The sequence below is a fragment of the Podarcis liolepis genome, assembly GCF_965112155.1.
Source record: "Podarcis liolepis genome assembly, chromosome: 14".
Classification (NCBI taxonomy): Eukaryota; Metazoa; Chordata; class Lepidosauria; order Squamata; family Lacertidae; genus Podarcis; species Podarcis liolepis.
In genome coordinates, this window is record NC_139569.1 from 45,849,664 (window position 1) to 45,869,751 (window position 20,088).

At 39.6% G+C, this 20,088-nt stretch overlaps 1 protein-coding gene and 1 long non-coding RNA gene across 3 annotated transcripts in view; one reads left to right on the top strand and one right to left on the bottom strand.

Annotated features, from left to right (window-relative positions):
- Positions 1-20,088, top strand: part of NPTN (neuroplastin) — a 47,472-nt gene that overhangs the window by 25,836 nt on the left and 1,548 nt on the right. For both annotated transcript variants that reach the window (XM_083475946.1, XM_083475947.1), the window contains 4 exons: positions 3,650-3,783; positions 5,162-5,435; positions 16,324-16,345; positions 19,370-19,442. In XM_083475946.1, the coding sequence (XP_083332072.1) occupies positions 3,650-3,783; positions 5,162-5,435; positions 16,324-16,345; positions 19,370-19,430 (491 nt within the window). In that variant the 3' untranslated portion in view covers positions 19,431-19,442. The remainder of the gene's footprint in view (positions 1-3,649; positions 3,784-5,161; positions 5,436-16,323; positions 16,346-19,369; positions 19,443-20,088) is intronic.
- On the bottom strand, positions 14,506-17,880 carry LOC310693705. Its single transcript, XR_014519348.1, has 2 exons — positions 17,400-17,880; positions 14,506-16,920 (listed from the first exon to the last, which is right to left on the bottom strand). It is a non-coding gene; the product is annotated as an uncharacterized lncRNA (long non-coding RNA).

The window sequence follows — 20,088 nt, forward strand, 5'->3', positions numbered from 1 at the left end:
CTAACAGTCCTACTTTCCAGGGAGACTTTTTTTTCACCTGTTGCCACCTGGACTACTTTCTTGTACTAACTATAATTTCTACAATCATTAGACTTGGTTCTCTAGCAAAGGTTTTGCCTTATCTTCAATTTGCTGTCCTTTCTTGTTGAATGATCATGCTTTGCTGAATTGCTATAAAATGCAAGTTCTTTTTTTCTCTCTGCTGCTGCTTCTGTTTAACTCCTGTTGATATTTTGTGACAAGAACTTGTCCGTGATCTTTGATGCTTCTTTGCCTTTTTCGCTACAAATTCAGGTTCTTCAACTAATCAGCTTTCTGAAAATATTTCATTGCTTTTCAAAGGATAGCTAGAACTCTGTTCACTTACTATATCTAAACCCGATTATTATAAAATACTTTCTGAGGATCTCTTTACTTAATTGAAAATTATTGTTGTCCAGGCTGCAACCTTCCATATCTTCAACTTTCAATGTGACCATGTCTCTTCCCTTTGGTCCTTTCATTTCAAACTTTAGATTGTTCAAATGTGTGTGTTTATTTGTCTCCTCCTGCCTCTATTTGTAACCCTTCTGAAATGCATGGGTCTTCTTGGAAAAAATATGAGGATTTTCCACTACTCTAAAACAATGAAGATGAGATTTAGCATGTTTACAAGTGCAATAAAATGTCTGTGTGAGTTCTCCTGTTCAATATGCATGCCACTCAGCCATGCTTTTTTTCAAGATACTTGAATCAATTCCATTTCCCCCCAGGTTTTCTGACTATTAATAACAATTTATCTGAACACCCCAGTTTGTTAGACAATATGTCCTGGATTTCATCCTGTTTCATACTCATCCTGTTTCATACATCAGAACAAAAATTTCTCACAGATGTCAGCTTTAGATCTCTGAACTTGGAACCACCCATTCATAGGGCGTGTCTTTTTAGGATTCAGTCACAATTTATTAGTCCTTCATTTTTCATGTCCTCCCACTGGCAACCTGTGACCCTCTGGGTATTGCTGGTCTACAACACCCATCATTCTGCCCACTGGACAAGCAGCAATATATTTTTGTGGACTATATTTTTGCGGGTATTCAGTGACTATATTTTTGTGGTTATGCAGTGAGCTTTTTTTAAAAAACACAACATTGCAAATCTTCATGATTCTGCATTTTTTGTATGTAGTAAAGAATGAATGGGCCCTTGAATAACTTCCATTGTATTTGATATATGTGTCAGAGACCTGGGATTGGACTCCGGCTGGATTAACAGATCAGGCCCTAGCAGTCGCCTAGAAGGACACGTGTGACAAAATTAGCTGCCTTGAAAGCGAATGGGTTTTAGAGGTGGTAACTGAAGCATACCAAGCCATCTGCTAATGAAGGTTCATCTCAGGCAGTTCATTGATCTCACGTAATCTCTCAAAAGTATTACTCTACAACAGGTCTTGGGAGTTAAAGAAATGGCCAAGTGAGTGGCAGTGGACCTGCTTAGGCAGGAACAAGTGTGCTGGTGTGGGGTCTTCAGGAGTGAAGAAGTTCTTTGCTTCACATGAAAGTTCACCTTTTCAAGTGTCAAAATTGTGCTGGTTTAAACAAATACATTACTGAGTAGAATGTTATAAAAATATAATTTGTGTGTGTCCCCTTCTTTCTTACATTCGACATTTACTCTTCACTCTGTTGTAGGTCAGACATTCAGTTGTTTTGGAATTACTCATTTTGGAATTACTCATTAAACATGAGTCATAGATGTGCAGATGCTTCTGGAGACAACTTACAGACTTGTTTAGAAAAGAAGCAATATACATTTATAAGTGTCCAGTTAGTTTTCCTGGTGTAAAAAGTTTACTTGTATACAAAATGTACAAAAGATATATTGAATAATTATTTCTTATGCACTAGAAATATGGCTTTTATATACTCTTCATATCCCTAAATGTGCAGGTCTATTACTCAGTGGTGTTTCTTAAGAAAAAGGAAAGAGATAAAAAAGGCTACAAAGGCCACTTTCACACACCATTGTAAGGCAGGCTTTACTGAATGAAGAGTGTGCTGGTGCATGTAACTTTTTCATTCCTTCATGCAAGTGGATAAAATAAACCAGTAAGCAGCAGTTAAGGTGGACTTTCCATGATGTACAAACCCTGCATCCAGTTTGTTGCTCCAGATAAGCCAGAATTTTTCCCCGACTTCACTTGCTATATTGGCTTGATCGTGGCTTGTTTGGGAACAACAGACCAGGATGCCAGGTTTGTCATGGGAAGGCAAGCATAATTGTGGCTTCCTGGTTTATTTTACCCAGTCTTGCCAAAAAAGGAATGAAATGTGAGTGAATGGGCAGTGTGCACTAGCAAGCTGCATGTTAACAGTAAGCCAGGATTCCTGGTATGCTGTGATGTGTATTTGATATATGTGTCGGAGACCGGGGCTTGGACTCTGGCTGGATTAACAGATCAGGCCCTAGCAGGCCCCATTAGATAAACCTCAGCATATTTAGAGGAGAGATATCTGGGAATTCCCCATATGGAACGCAAATGCATTTATGGATGCAATCAGGTCAAGGATATAATGCATTACCTGCTGGTTTGTGCCTTATATACAATGCCCAGAGAAAGTTTTTCATCATCTATTCTTAACTGTTTCTCAGGCGGATCCCCCCAGGAAGTGACAGTTGAAATCTTAGCTGATAAAGATCTTTAGATTACACACCTGGTAGCCAAATTTGCTCTATTCTCTATTCTAGATAGCTTAATGATTCCTAATTTTATAACCCTATGCTGTAAATTTTTATGCTGTAAACTTTTACACGTCCTGTTGTGTAATTTCAGAGGAAAGTGTTATTCTTATCCCCTGCTGTACATTGTAAAGGCTTTTAGCTATTCACAATAAATTGCTTGATTTAAAAATAGATAAAGCTAACATAATTCAGGATGTCTTATGAGTCACACCTGAGAATTAATTCAGTATATTAAATAATGATGGTAGTGTTTATACATTATACATGTATAAACATTTCTAGTTATTTTCATATGCCTTTGTTACATCTTACAGGTGTTTGCCATGTTTTAAAAGAATAACATCAATAACATCTTATTGGTTATATAAATGCGTTCTATATTCAGCTCCCATCGTTAATGATTATTAATAATTAAAATAAGCTTTTAAAAAATCTTGATTCAGTAATACAAAAGAGAATATTTATACAGTTGATTATCTTAAACCAGTATTCAGGGTCTTAAAAATTTAATAAGCTTTCCTTAAAACTTATCCAACAAGTGTTTCTTTTGCTCTTCTGTACTTTAGTTGATGTCAAAGAGGCAACTAATTAGAGATCATCTTACAAACTAGAGACATTTAGTTCTTACCATCCATGGACTATGGATCTTCTTTGCATCTCTCTTGGATTTTAAGTTCATAGGACCCAGTTCGTTTTTGACTTAGAAGGAACCACTGCTAAATAAATACAACAGTTTCTAATGGGAGAAATCTGCAAGAGCTGCTGACATGGAAAACTTAATGTAAAATATGAACCTACCACAAGATAATGACTATAATTAAAGCTTTTACCATAATCAAAGCTTTTGACTCTATCTTGAACCTACTATTAAAACATATTTTTTTAAGAGCACTGTATTCTTTTTGTGTACGTGTGTATGTATTAGCTGCTCCTGATATTACCGGGCACAAACGAAGTGAGAACAAGAATGAAGGACAGGAAGCACTGATGTATTGCAAGTCTGTAGGCTTCCCATACCCTGAATGGACATGGTATAAGAAGAATAATGGTTTTTCTGAGGTGAGTATAAGATGTGATGCTGCTAGGCAAGCCTGAGCTGCTGGCTGACATTTCAGTTAGGAGATAAAACACATTACGATGAGTTAGATAATACCAGTAGTATCATTTCCAGTGGACAGCAAATCTTGAAGGACTCAAACACAGATCTTTCTCAGCATTACCACTGGTCTCCTTTTAGCTGGAGATGTTGGGGATCAAACCTGGGATTTGCTACATGCAAAGCATCTGTTCTCCCTTGTTATACTGGTCCCTGAATCAAAGTCTGAATGTGTTGCTTTTAAATCTAGGTAATTTTTTTCAGATCTCAGCTCTACTAATTATTATGAGAGTTAGCCTCTCTGATATGTAGGGTTTTTTTTAATGCTACGTCTCAAATTAGGCATTGCAAGTATGGTCTTCTTTATCTTACTCTGCCTGATCTAAACCCTGCTTGATCAACATACTGTCCATGCCTGGAATTTTATTTTATTGTGATACAAATTCTATTTTTCATCGCAAAGCTGCAAAAAGGTAGGGAAAAGCCAGTTAATGGGCATTCTGGTTTGGTTCTGTTGAATGCTGCTCGAGTGGGCATCTTTGAGAATGAGAGGGCTGATTAGGTGGCTAGGAAGAATTTGGGACACAGGGAAACAGATCTTGTGCTGCCATTGCCCTCCTTGAAAGTTAAAAGCTGGTTTCAAGAGACTATTAGGTAAATGGCACAGACAGTGGGTGTTTGATTCTGCAGGTAGGAGGATATTTTCCTTTTGTCCATCATTTGAGGATTTCTGAATTTTTAAACTGAGACAGTGGCAGAGACAATTTAATCTGTACAGATTTCTGATGGGGCATAGCGCTTTTCAGAGTGCCTTGTATCGGGCTAGGAGGATTGTGACTGGATATTGTGAGTTTTATGGAGTGGAAGAAACAGTTGCTCATATTTCATGGGATTGTTTGAGGTATGTGAAAGACAGTGGGCCTCTCCCTTCATAGGATTTGTGGTTTGGACATTACAGATTTGTCTGTGGGGGCTCCCCTTTGAGACGAGACTCTGGGGTTTTGTGTTGGAGAGTTTATAGCAGTGCATGAATGATACAAGTCTCAGAGGTTGTGACTGAAATGTGATTGTACTGTTGCCAGCAGGTGGTGGTAATAGGGCCTAACCTTGGCATTGCTGTACATTTAAACACTCAGAAGAAAGCCAGTCAAATCCTTGAATTGTTACTGTAAGAAGCCTGTCATACTGCACTCCTTCCCATATGACTGGTGTTAAGCTTGCATGGCAGAGAACACAAAGAATGATTTTAAAAATGTGTGTGTATAGTAAATGAGCCAGTTATCTACAACACTTGCTAACAATTATTATTTTGGCCTTTCTTCTTTTACTGCTTTTCATTAGCCCATCAAAAACGTTACTGGCCGCTTCTTCATTACCAATAAAGAGAACTACACTGAACTGGTCATAGTGAACCTGCAGATCGATGAGGATCCTGGCGTGTATGAATGCAATGCAACCAACTCGATTGGCTGGAAGGCTGAAGAAACCATCCTGCGTGTTCGCAGTCACTTGGCTCCTCTGTGGCCCTTCTTGGGGATTCTGGCGGAGATTATAATTCTTGTTGTTATCATTGTGGTTTATGAGAAGAGGAAGCGGCCAGATGAGGTCCCTGACGGTAAGAGTGTTTTCTCAACTAACTGTATTTCCTAGGGGAGCCAGTCCCTTCCTCTTTGCTTCAGGGAGACTTCCTTTCAAAATGTGGGAACCTCATAAATCAGTAGTTCAGAAATCCACAGTGCTGCAGGCTACATAATAAACTTTGCCTCTCTTCTGCCTCATAATGGGTTAAGTATAGGGCCATAATTTCAACTTCATAAAATGTGGTTTGCAGAACAAGGAGTCTGCTTGGTTATGTGTGTCTTTGTAGTCGAGATAACTTGAAATTGTATTCAGCAGAGATCATTTTGGAAGCATTGCTTAGCCGAGCTGCTGGGCAGTACTAAGAAATGAGGGAGGGCTCATATTACATGGAATGGTTTTTGTTGCCTCTTGAAATAATCCTAGGGGGATTAATGGCTTTAAAGGTAACATTAGAAGTTACTTAGTTGATTTTGCTCAAATGCAGCTTGCTTTCCTCAGTTCAACGTTGTGGTGTCTTGCAGAACAGCATTTTGGATACTTCTAACAAAACAGATGTTTAATCAAATATGCTCACAAGGCTACCTTTTGCATGTGTAGTGTAAAGACTGGTTACCTAAAAGCACCTGCAACTCTTTGTAGTGAGAGAACTGTTGTTCATTCACACTTTATTTTTGTTTATTTTTAAAACACCCAGATTTGTAATTATGTATGTATGTATGTGTGTGTGTGTGTGTGTGTGTGTGTGTGTATATATATATATATATATATATATATATATATATATATATTATAAACATCAAACCAAGAACTTAGAATTGAATCCCCAAAATCAGCTTTTTTCATATTGTAAGCCACCTTAAAAAGGTATAACCTTAAAGGAAAGGCACCCTAGAAATATTTTGTAACAAAATTAAACAAAAATTAACCAAATATTATTATGGAAGCACACCTAGCTGGAGGGTCTTGTGTAAGATAACTTTTCGTTGCCTCATCAGGGGTGAGTGATATTGGGTATCATGTGGGCAGTATAATGCTTTTAAATAGGTACTGGAAATATATAGGGGTAAATGCTGCCTATAAAATGTAATAATTCTGGCCTGCTTAGGGTGTATAAGACACGGTAAAAAGCATTATTACTATCATAGACATAACTAGTGCTTCAGCCTAAGATCTCATAATGGATTCCGTCCTATAGTCCTGTTTTTGCACAGCTAACTTGTCAAAATATTCACCTATTTAAGATGAACATGTCTGGTGCTCAAAGGGAAGCTTCTTGGGTAAGTTTGTAGCAAAAAAGGTCAACAGTTTTGAGTAAAACCCTGCAGTGTAAATTTTGCTTCTCCCAGCTGTAAAAATGTCTGTGTGGCCACACAGGAGGACTGACCCTGACATGCTCGCTCAAGTGGACTGCATGTTCTGAGACTGGAGGAAACTAGCCCCAGATGTATACAAGCAACTTTCAGCAGGCCCAAAGATATTACCTTTCTTTTCCTTTTGCTCTGCTTCTTCAAAGTGCAACTAGCAGTGGTATTACTAGGCATGTGTGTCTATGGTTATGTAGAGCTAACACTGCAGGATGGCTATAGAACAGCTCTGAGAAGATTGCTTGTGTGTGTGTGGGCATACTAACGTGGAAAAGTGTGTCTTTGTGCAAGTCCTTCCCACTTGGCCAAAGGCCAGGAGCAGGAGAAAGCTGTGTTATTTTGATTGCCGCTTCCTCTGCAGATGGCTTCTCTGTAGGGAAGTGTTTGATTAATGCTAAAGCTTTTTACCACCTCTTAACAAGACCCAAGCAGGTCTAGAGCCAGATTGGTTGGCTGCAGCTTGCAGTCTGGCATGAAAATAGTTGTGCATGGCCTTATTTGGAAGATGCTGGTTACTGTTTGATCAGATTATAAGCATTTGCCAACACTGTGCTGGGTTCATTTTAATGCACTCTTAGAAAGATGCATGTGACTGGAATTAAGTGTGTGAAAACAGGGCTTTCCCTGTTGTGTTCTCAGCTATTTGAGAACTCGGGGAAAGCGGGTAAGGGGGGCTGTTGCCTGATATGGATGGCATCCTGTTGCTGTTGGCCAAATAGCTCACAGTTGGAATCCTTATTTTGACATAGCAATATTTCCTAGCTATGGAATTGATGCTTCCTTCTAAGCTTAATAGAAGTTCTGAAACATCAAGGCTGCATGCTTTGACGAAATCCCAGTATCTGCATTACCCCTTTCATTAACGGGAGTAGATTTCATGTTGTGTACCTGTCAGGAGTTGGCTGCCTTTTCCTTTTGGCTTCATAAATATTTTTGTTTGTTTGTTCAACTGTTGCTGTGAGGAAAGCCATCCAAATTTAGAGTGGTTCACGAGGGGAATAAAAGAGAAGCTAGCTTTCCTTAAGCCAAGTTAGCAATCCCAATAATTGATAATGTCAGTAAAACAAAAGGAGAGCTTGAATCATTATCCTTGTGGATAGTCTGCTGATGTGCCCGATAGGTAACCTGAGTTATCCATTGCATTCCTCACCGGTGGTTAAGTTAACTGAATGGATCAAGTGCATATGCCATTTCAATTGGTTTGTGGATTACAGCCTAACCAGGCCAGTTCTAATACAACCTCTGATTTCATCCGTTTGTAACAGGTGATGTGAATAGTTTATAATATTGTCTCTTCCCACAGGTGATGTATATTTGTTTTTCACTTTTAGGGCTGATTTCTGCATAATATTCTAGGTCCATCCTCATGTCCAAATGTCCTTGAAATTTGTTGTACAGGAATGTCAGTATCAGCCCCCTTGGATGATAATCAGAAAGTAAAGAAAGAATATACTTTCTGATGAATGTAGCAAAGTGAAACATTGGCAAAGCTTTTTCCATATTACAAATACTCTTGCATATGAGTATAGGTTCTTGCTTATGAACTTTGAAGGATCATAGTTCAGTGGTAGAGCATCTATTTTGCATGCAGAAGGTCCCAGGTACATTCTTGGGCACCTCTAGTTAGGGCTGGGTGAGAACCATGTCTGATAACCTAGAAAGTTGATGCCAGTCAGTGTAGAGAATACTGAGGTAGATGGACCAATTGTCTGACTCAGTATAAGGTTGCTTCCACCAAGAACATTACCATTACTGCCAGAGTTACATAGCCTATGGATACTTCCACTTTACCTGCAATATCTTGTTTGCACATCAACATAATCACATGAAGGGAGGTTTCTTGAAATACAATTAAACCAATACCAACATGCACTATGTTTGCACTAAAGGTAAAGGTACCCCTGCCCGTACGGGCCAGTCGTGACCGACTCTGGGGTTGCGTGCCCATCTCACTTAAGAGGCTGGGGGCCAGTGCTGTCCAAAAACACTTCCGGGTCACGTGGCCAGCGTGACGAAGCTGCTCTGGCGAGCCTGCACCAGCGCAGCACACGGAAACGCCGTTTACCTTCCCGCTATAAAGCGGTACCTATTTATCTACTTGCACTTAAGGGTGCTTTCGAACTGCTAGGTGGGCAGGAGCTGGGACCGAACGACGGGAGCTCACCCCGCCGCAGGGATTCGAACCGCCGACCATGCGATCGGCAAGTCTTAGGCACTGAGGTTTTACCCACAGCGCCACCCGCGTCCCATGTTTACACTAGCTACGTATTATTGATTTCTGAAAAAAACTTGTTTGTATCCTTTCACACTCCAGACATAAATTGGTGATCATTCTCTTTGCTTCTCCCTCAGCAAAATAATAATGTTTCATTGTTACTTGACTGAATTGCACTATGTTTATGCTGACTTTGACTTTCAGTTACTGCTTCAGAAGAAGGCCTTTGCTTGGTGATTGACTCCTGCTAGAGATTTCACAAGCATTTTTCCCCCTCTCAAAATAATAAAGTTTCAACCATAAAATTTCATTTTTCAGAGCTAACTGGCCTGTGCAAAGATGGCCAAAATCATCTATTTGCAACAGGAGAAGAGAACCCTTGGGTTGATGTCATGTAGTTAACCTGTTAGCCTGACCAGTCTATCATCAGCTCTCCATGCACATCTTACATACTACTGTACAGAGTGACATAATCCAGAGCAACAAAGTTAGAACAGCCAGTTTTCTAATGAAAGAGTACTCAAAAGGTTTCTTCCCTCTGCCTTTTTCTTATATTGATGCCTTATGACTTCTAATAAGAAGTTACATACCTTGTGTCAGAAATGTTCTTCCACTCATTATAACACTGTTTTAAATGGTTTTGTGAATCAGGCCAGGATCAGTATATTCCTTTTACCCCTCCAGTGACAGTTCACCTGAGGTATGCTAGCTTCAGATTCAATTGAGAGATGCTACCGCCTGAGTGATGCTGCTGCAATTGGTGTCCTAATTTACAAGTGGCTGAGTATTCTTTACCTTGGCACTTGAATGCCTAACTGGTGCATGAACCTTTCATATGCATAAAATAGGGAGGGGGGAAGACTATGTATGCCACCTGGAGCTCGTTGAAGAAGGTGGGATATATATGCCACAAACAAAACAAATGTTTCCTGTGTTTAAGGGTAAGCAGTTCCCTGAAACAAAATTGCATCGAGCTGATCCACTTAAGTCAGTGGTTTCTATTTACCACACCCTTATTTTTTTACGTTTCCCCCCCCATAGACACTGGTGTATATTATGCTGTGAAAGATGGTATCCTGGCAGATTAGTAAATGAAGCACTTGGCCTTCTGCTATGCTTGTTGAAGTCCCCCCCCCCCACCCCAGTAGTGAATGAGCATTGTACTTCCTTGCAAGTACAATGTTCCACAGTGACAAATTCATTCTCGGCTTCTTCTCTTGTTCTGTGCTCTACTGATGATGCATCATTGAATTTACTGCTTTGGGGGCAGGATTTGAGAAAGAAATCTGCCAATCCAGCCTTGATAAGCACAGCTAAGCACCCCCACATCTGTGCTGTTTGCCTGCAGCTCCAACATGAAGAACCTGCAGCCTGTTCTCTGTGATATGCTGGTCACAGAGGCAGCAAGATGCTTGTCATTTGGAAATTCAGTGTTACTAAGTGACTGAAACATACAACTGCCGCTCATAATATGATCCTCCTCAGCTTCCTACATGACTGAAGATCATTATTACATGACTGGCGCCTTTTTTATTGGCTGCTTTACTTTCCATTCAGGATGGGGGGGCAGGTCAAAGGGGTTTTAAGCGGTGCTAAAATGTGTAATTACATTGCCCAGGATTTGATCATGCTCCATGCACTCACACATGAGCATGGAAACGAGCCAGGAAGCCACATTTAACCATAGCTTCTTGATAAATCCAAACTATGAAACTATGACTTGCAGACAAACCAGGATATAAAGCCATGCTCTAAAGTGGGCTTATGAATCCTGACTTGCTTCAAAACTATTAAGCATAGTTCCCAGTTTGGACATACTGAGAAGCTCTGTTTTTAACTGCAGCTTCCAGTTTATTTCCCCACATCTGCCAAGGGGTGCATGGAACTTGTGCCTATCCTGTCTCATTAAGATAGGATTTTATTGTCCAAACATGGCCATTGTCTGAATGTAGCCTTTGTTGCTTACATGGTGGCATGTGGCATTTTCCTCTTATGGTGATTCCCCCCTCCCCAAGAACACAGTAATAATTGCTCGAACATAGTGAGTTGTGCAACATGCCAATATGATTATTTTAATGGAAGGAATGCTGTTTATTGGATTAGTTTATAGGCATACACTCCCATTTTTTAAAGTATGTGTTTTGGGGGATAAGGAAAAAAATAAAGACTCCTTATTTTTATGCAGATATACATGGCAAACATATGGTTTCTACTTTGGAATCCTTTTTGCTTCATATATTTTAGTTTATTAAGCTGTGGTAACTGCTTTTATTATTATTTTTCCTAATTTGTGAACTTACACCTAATTACTCCTAATTTCATGTGTGTACTTCTGCGCTGGATGTGCAACAGTCTCATTCCACTGTCCTACTTACATTCTGATATTCAATTTTTTTTGCCTTGATCCTAGTTTATAAATAGTAACATTAAGATAACTTCTAATTGTCTTCTCTCCCCCCCCCCCTTCTTCCTATCCTTCACTTCTGTGCACATCTAATCTCCCTAGCAAAAGGTAGCTATACTTCATGAATGAAAGTATAGGAACTAATTTTGCTTGCAGCCTAGGAGTTTTAGTACGCTAGCAGCCCCAAAAGCCTGGCTTTGTTAATTGCCTTCCCTAACTTGTTAGTTCTGGTAGGTGCTATTTCACATCTATTTAGACTGACTGTGGCCAGACGTTGCCAATTCTAGAGATTTGCCCCTCCATTCTCTTTCAGAGGGGTTGCACTGGTTGGTATGTGGATATCTTCTTCAATAGAATGCCATTTATGTATCAGTATATTTCAATATACTGATAAAAAAAATGACTCAAAAGCTGTTGTAAAATGTTTCTCAAAAGCCTTTTAATGGCATCTCTCAACAGTTCCATTTTATGTTAAAACTTTCAGCTGTGTTAAGTCTTAGAGTACTTACTGTAGGAAGCTCTCAAGCTTCCTCCATTTTATTTCCAGTATTGTTGCTAAGGGGTGTGATTCTTGGAATCAAACAGGAAAATGAGTTGAAAGCATTTCTGCTCTTCAGTGTAGAAGGTAGAGTTTGATGTTAATCTGGAGCAGGCTTGGTCCCAGTATATGTTAGAATGCTGTGGAACGGGGGAGGGGGAGATAATCTCAATTAAAAAGTCTATGGACTATCCTTCTGTAGCTTCTCTCTTTGAAAAAAATCTGATACGGAATTTGTACAGCTGATACATTTGAATTTGAGCAGCCGATACATGCATAGGATCATTGCATTTTAAAATTTGGACATTTGTCATGTTCTAATTTTTATGTGAAACATACTTTTGTGGGGGGGAGTGCAACCCACAAATGTGTAATGTGATTGAATCCTATGCATGTTTCAGTCACTGTTCATGCTAGAACTTTGCAACTGGGGAAATAGTCCAAAAGTCAAAATATATTTTGGATGCCAGATATTTTCTTTGACCCCTGAAATGTTAACCAATAATATGGCTAATCGAAGCAAACATTTCAAATTCATATCTTAATGGTTTCCAGGGTACTTCTTTACAGCTGCCACCCACCCTCTCTCTCCCCCTACCCCAAGCACCTGCCTGTTCCTTGCTCAGAATTTGGTTCAGCATAGCATCCACAAAATTAGGGCTTTCATTTTAGCTTAACGTACTCTGTCTTTTCATCAATATTTCCCCCTCTATATAACATCTCAGTTGGCAACTACTTTTACTGATTACCATGCAGGGAGTGAGGTTAAAGTCCCCCATCCCCATTCCTGGTGGATCTGCTGCTTCACAGTAAATCCAGACTGCACTATGTGAAAATGGGGGCACAGACAGGAGCACAACTGCAGAAGGAATGAACTTCTGCTGGTGTTCTCAACACGGCCCCCCTTCCTATTAAGGGGGATGGTGGTTAATGCATATACAGGCCTGTGTATGCCATTAAGAAGTGAGTGATTCCTTTTGTTCATTTTCTCCTACTTCTATCACTTTTCTCCTCTTTTACCCACCCACCCGCCAGCTATTTGAAGACATGAGGGAGCAGTTTTAGCCCTTGTATTGCTGTTTGTTACAAGCCTGCAGGCAAGGGCTGTCTTGTTTTAAATGATAGTATGAAAGCCACTTTGGGAGCTTTTTAAGCTTAAGAGCAGTGTACAAAAGCTGTAAATATATATACCGTATGTATATATAATTCATCAGCAATTGCTGCATATCTAGCTCCTCCAGTGGGGAGAGTCAATGAGTAGTGCTGTTCCATCACACAACCACAAGACAATGCATTGTGTGCTCTGGCTTCTTGGCGTGGATTCTCACTTTTACATTTTGTATTGTTTCTCTGGTACAGATGCTGGTGAACAAAATAGAGGCACTTCGTTTTATCCATTACTTTGATCTTTATACTTTTTTCTTGCTCTTCAACTATAATTTTCCCAAAGCAGCTACAAACATCTTTTTTAAAAATCTGAATTTACAGGTTTGCAAGGGGTGTGTAGGTGTATCTGTAAGATTCTATAGATGAAGTTGGTGTATGTTTCTTTTTAGAAATATTCTTAAGTAGCAGCTCAGAAGTCATTGGGGCCTTCAGAGGATTTTAAGGGACTTTAAAGGGGGGCATACCTTTGTTCTTCAAACTAGTTCAGAGTTGCTGTATTTATGTTTAGATACACAAAAGTGTAAAACGAGAAGTCAGAATTTCAGACAGGTAGGAACGCTGTTCAGTGCCTTCTCCACCACTAAGCTACACAATGCATGCTTTTAATTTTTGAAATATGACCCTTAAGAACTGCTGAGCATATAATATCTCTCTCAAATGCACATGTATCCTAGGTGTGCAGTTGGTTTTTATAGTTTACAAATCTAATGAAGAAGTTGGCAGAGTACCTTACGTGATGGAAGCATATTTATCAGCGGCCAAAAAATGGGCAAGGTACATTACTCTGGACCTGCACCCATCAGATTGGAATACAGAGGCACATCTTGTCTTGTGTGACCACCAGCTCAACTACTAGCAAATTAGATTATTACTAGATCATGCTGTTTGAGTTGTATTGTTATTTGTCAGTTACTATGACTTCTTTTTTTCCCCCCTTCAATTGCATCATTCCTTTAAAAATGGTGGTAAGTGAGAGATCTGCATGCTTTGGAGTTTGTTTAATCTCCGCTTCAGTCTATACAATGCACAGTTCATAATGTTAACACTTTTCTTAGTTTTACTCATTCACGTTCACAACTAATTTGGGTTTAAGTTTGCTGTTGAATTTCATTTTCTAATTTGTACCATTTTTCTGTAGTTCTGTTCCTCCCTTTTATTGGTCGACTTCTCTAGGATTCGGTCCTTTTGTCTGTCACGTATTGTACCGTGCTGGGGCCGATTTTGTAATGCTCAAGCGGCTGACCCACAAGCTAGTGGTGTATTAAGGTTTTCACTTGACAACCATGCTTTACTGGACACAGAGGGAGGTGGTGGAAGTCCTGCCAGTCCAATAGGATTGTCGCATGTGAACAGTGCAGGCCACGCTCCAGCACCTAATGCATAAGTGCCAGAGCACTCGCCCGACTTTCTTTTGTAAAAGTGCAAAACCTTTTGGTTAAACTTATTCAATAAAACCTCTGCTTTCAAGCTGTCTTTTACCACCCAGAATGCTTGAGGATCAATGTTTCAGGTGGTACAAATTAGAGCTTGCAGACTGATTAAGAGAAGGACAGGAGCCTGCATTTTTTCCAGAACTGCATAGGGGAAAGAACTTCAAGCATCTTTTTTTGTAGGCTGTCGTGACCAAAGCAAGGATTTGAGTAGAATGACTGCTTTAATGTGGTGCTACTAACCCTGCTCATTTCTTTTTTAAAAAAGCAAAAACCTAAGAACTCTCACCAAGGTGTCACAGATTCTAGTAAATGGCTCTTAAATCTACTGTTTATAATGTAGAGTCTATAGCCTAGGTTGCCTCTGAAATCTTTTGGGAATTGAAAGGTGTTCATTTTGAGGGGAGACTTAGTTTTGCTGTAATGTGCTTTATGTTTCAATACCTGATGTGTCTCTGTATATCCCCACTGTATATACAGCACATTGATGTCTGGTTGTCCTTACTAGTCCTAGTTCTTTCTGTACCTTGTTCTGATAGTTTACTGTTAGTAACAGACTTTTGTGGACACTAGTGTGTTGCTAGTGTGTTATTTTGGCTGTCAAGCTGTTGGTTTGTGGTTAGCTCTCTTTATTTTGAATGTTTTATTTATTTATTTTTGTTCTGATAACTGTGCTGGCGGTGGCTTTGCCTATCCGTTGCCTCGAAGGTACAGGTGGAGTAATGTTCAGCTTTGATCAACATTACTCCTAGTGTGTGCTCATGCGGTTGCCAACACTGTTAAGACTGTAGTTTCCATAACTGCTTTGTGTGCCCTAAGACCCCTTGTGGAATCCTGCTGAGTTTAAAAAATAATAATAAAGATTTTAGAGAAAGTTTTTTTTAGCTTGGAAAAATGATGAAATGCAGAAAACATGGTCATCCGTAGAAGTTCTACAGAAGTTTTTGCACAAGTTCATGGATTGGGATTTTCCTTGTTCAAAAAAATGCATTTTTGTTGTTTAATGTACTGCATCATTTTAAAGCATCAATGAAATGTTCAGTTGATCATAAAGAAGCCTATGTGAAAAGCCACACGTTGACTTTTTTCTATTTTCTAAAAAATATACCTTAAAAATGGGACAACTTTCTGGCTCTCCCATCTCGCAAGCTGAAGTCTCTGTGAACTGTAATACTAGTGTAACCTTTATGCTGTTTTGCCAGAAACTCCCCCCTCCCCCCATATTTATACATGGAATCACAGACGTTTGCTGCTATCAGAAGGACTGCCTTTTTAGTATCAGTCAAAATTGCCTCTTCCACTTTCTGGAACTTAATTTTATTAAGAGATCAGGCAAAAGTGTGTGAAAGATGATCTAGGGTGGTATATGATTTCCTGTGTTTTGCCCATCAACACTTAAGAGGCGGGGGAAAGCCTTTATTTTTAGAAACAAAACAGCAGGATTTTACAACTGAAATGTTGGTTTGTCTTCTCATCTATCTTGTTAAGATTGAACCACTGGAACTTGGGGACAAGATGAGTATGACCACATTGCAACAATCTGTCCACTACAGTTGCAGTTTTTCATGATGAGCATTAAAAGTGTTAACTGAAATCATTTTGAACAACATACTTGTCATCTAAACTCAAAGCCAGAAAAAATAACTTCATGAATCTTTGCAATACAAATGGAATGGCCTTTAAATAAATGCTGTATGTAGATAATACTGTTTGCAGCCCAGTAAAGGTTTACTATGGATTCTTAACTAGACTCTTCTTTCCTTCTCTCTTTCCTTCACTGGATCATAATGAATTCCTGCTGCAGATGATGAACCAGCTGGGCCAATGTAAGTATTTCATAACTGACTGCTTATTTTTCATATGGGAGGCAATGACTTTTAGACTTTTCCACCTTCCAGGGAACCCATCCTATGATCACCTGTCTACCATGGTTCCAAGGCACTGCATCACTGTGGAACTACCTTTTAAGGTGCTACAAAAGCTTCAGTTACACAGAGATACATCTTCCAGAACCTTCTAGAATTGGGGCAACCCAGTCAGATGAGTGGGGTACAAATAATTAAATGTTGATTATTAAAATTATTTTTGATTGGCATGCCTTGTTTCGACCATATCATGCCAGCCTCAAAAGAGCTTCACTGGCTCCACAGGCTCACTTTCAAGCTCAGTTAAAAATTGGCAGTGCTGAATTTTTGAGCCATAAGCATCTGGGGCCCAGGGGCCTGATGAAACCTCTGCTCTTGTATCAAACTGCCTGCATTCCAAGATCTCTGCTAAATTGTCCCAGTCAGAGGTGAAACAGATGTCAACAAGGAAGTCTTTTTTCAACTCTGGAAATGCCATCCCCAAGGAGGCCCAGTTTTATTGCTCAGGTGCTAGGGAATTTTGTTTGTTTGTTTACCTAAGCCTGGGGTCTGCAACCCGAGGCTCTGGAGCCACATGTGGCTCTTTTACACCTTTGCCGCGGCTCCAGGGCAGATACTAGCAAGGGGAGGAGGCGCACTGTGGCGGGCGCTGTTCTGGCTGTGACGTCGCATGGGGGCAGTGCATGCGTTAGTCACGCACTGTCCCAACGTCACCTTCCCGCCCACCCGCCTGCTACATTGTAAGGGGCATGTACGCTGGTCACTGCATTGAAAAGGGGCAGGTACGCTGGTCACTGTTTTGAAGGGGAGTGAAGAACACACACACACAAAAAGGTAACTTGTTAATTTAACGTTTATTTCTATGAGGAGGAGTAATTCTGAGGGGTCAAAGAAATAATAAAAAAGTGACAAAAAGGTTATTTTTTTATTGATGGGTTTTGCGGCTCCCAGTTTTTTTTCCTTCGGAAACGGGTCCAAGTGGCTCTTTTTGTCTTAAAGGTTGCAGACCCCTGACCTAAGCACTTGAAAACTCCTGTTAGTGATGTGTTTTGGTATTGTTTTAATAGCTTTATATGTTTTTGTTCAGTTGGTTTATTTCACAGTATGTATTCTTATGTAATTATGAATTACTTTCATTTAGGTAATGCAGAGTAGGGTATAAATATTTTAAATAAATAAAAAAATTAATCAACAGCATTCGCATGGGTCTTGGAGAGATTTGGGCAAGTGTTTTAGACAGTGCCTTGTGTGAGCTGAACTTGCATTTTGCACTCCATGGCTTCACATTGCAAAGGACGACTGGTAATGATGAACAAGCTATCTTCCAAGGAAGTTTCTCTGGCACAATTGTACCTCCCATTCAGAAACCCCTGAATCGTCCAAGGAACCCAGGGATCTCAAAACCCAGTTTGAAAAATTACTGCATTAGGCCTTAGAATAAATCATAGGAATGCCAGTGGCCTAAATTGATGCTGAATTCAGAGAGTAAAGAAGAACTGATCTTTGGAGAAAAAATAAAAAATTCCTTCCAGTAGCACCTTAAAGACCAACTAAGTTAGTTCTTGGTATGAGCTTTCGTGTGCATGCACACTTCTTCAGATACCTGAAGAAGTGTATCTGAAGAAGTGTGCATGCACACGAAAGCTCATACCAAGAACTAACTTAGTTGGTCTTTAAGGTGCTACTGGAAGGAAATTTTTATTTTGACTATGGCAGACCAACACGGCTACCTATCTGTAACTGATCTTTGGAGAGTTGGCATTGCTGCTTATTTAATACACCTTTACTAAACCTTTCAGGACACACTGCCCTCACAAGGCTCCTTACATAATGTTTTCAAAACATCAAAACGCAACCCTATAAAATACAATATCAGAGTTAAAAACAGAAATAGTTCAAAATTTCCCAGCACAATAACTTAATCACAGAACAATATAAAAATAGAATATGCAGTTCAAAGTTAAGAGCGTGCAACAGTTAAAAATTTTCCAGTATGCAAATGCTAGGAGTGGATTTCTGAGTTTGGGCTTATTTCAGTGTGGCTTTTGCTGTTTTGCGTGTTGTTGGTCTTGTCTTGTTCAACTAACGCTAATACTTTGTTTTTATCTTTAACTGGCTGTTTTATAGAGAAGTGAGGAAGAAGGTTTATAAAAAAAGGATACAGCAATTTCACCATTATAGAATACAGCAAATTCCTTTTAACTATTGATAGCTTTCAAAGGGTGATCCACTAAGATAGCATCTATTGATAGCTACAGTACTAGGCATAATCTCCAGATTCATAGGTAGTTTGCACAGGGTGGGCTGTTGTCTTCAAAGTTTGGGTTTCCTGAAGGAATCTGAATGGCCACTGGAAAAGCAATATGCTCAACTAAGTCTGATCCAGCAGGGCAGTTCTTAATGTTCTTTAATTTGCGAAGAGCAAAGCCTGCTTAGAAAATAACTTCTCTATTCCAGTGCAACATGTTCCTTACAAATCCCATAATAATTTAACAGACTTGTTTATTAAGTTACTGTGGAAAGATTAGCATAATAGATGGATTATGCGGTCAACACAATAGAATTGCTGGTGTTGAGCAATCCTGTGTTAAAGTATAAAAGTGACAAGACCCTTTCCAGGTGGCTTAACAGTTGACATAGCCAGGAGGAATCCAAAGGTGACGCCATCAATAAATAGTGTTGACATACAAGGTTGGGCCAATTTTTAAAGGCTGAGAAGCAAGGAAATGCAAATTGAACCAGTTATTGCCCTTAATCACCCAGAAACTGATGTGCTGTCTGAAAAGTCTAAATTGTTCATTCAGCTGCCTGACTGCTATAAAGGGACTTGTTACGGAACCTGATTACTTTTCTATCCATATTACTTTTGTACAAATGCTGTTTTTCTTTTGTGCTGTTTTCATTCCATTCAGTATCTTAAAAAGGTTTATTCATGCTGACTTTATTTTTTACAAGTTTAATTCCATGCCTTTTTTTCTTCCCTAGGAAAACCAACTCCACAAACAACCATAAAGACAAAAATCTACGCCAGAGAAACACAAATTAAAATAATGCTAATGTAAGCCTGTCTCTAAAATCTGAGTTCTGTCGAGAATATATAAAAATTTGTATTGTGACTTTTTTAAACCCTAGGTAAAGAAATGAAGGACAAACTTAACTAGACAAGAGAGGGAACCCGATCTATTGCAGCATTAGGTCTCAGTACACTTGTTGAAATCAGTGCGCAAAGGCACCAGTAACTGCACAGGACAGACTCTAAAATGGTTTAGAAGTTGGGAAGAACTAGAAAAGTTGCTTTGGAAACAATTTTCTGAAAGGGGGTTGTACTTCCCCTGCGTGTGCATAGACCAGGGAGTACTTTTTGACCTAGCTTTGCTCTTTGATGCCAGGTGTTGGCTATGGCCAGGAGTGGTTTTTGCAAAGCTTCAACAGGTGAGCCAGCTGTTCCTAGATAAAACAAATATGGACACTGTTATACGTGCCCTGGTCACACCCAGATTGGTTCACGGTAATGTGCTTTATGTGAGCCTTCCTCTGAAAAGCATTTGGAAATGTGAGCTACAAAATGTGGCTGCCACACTTCTCTCCAGAATGCAGTTTTGTTTCATCTGCTCTGGCTTCTAGTTTGTGACCAGCCTTAATTCAAGTGTTGGCTCTTGCCTGCAAAGCCCTAAATGGTTTGGGACCACAGTATCTGAAGGACC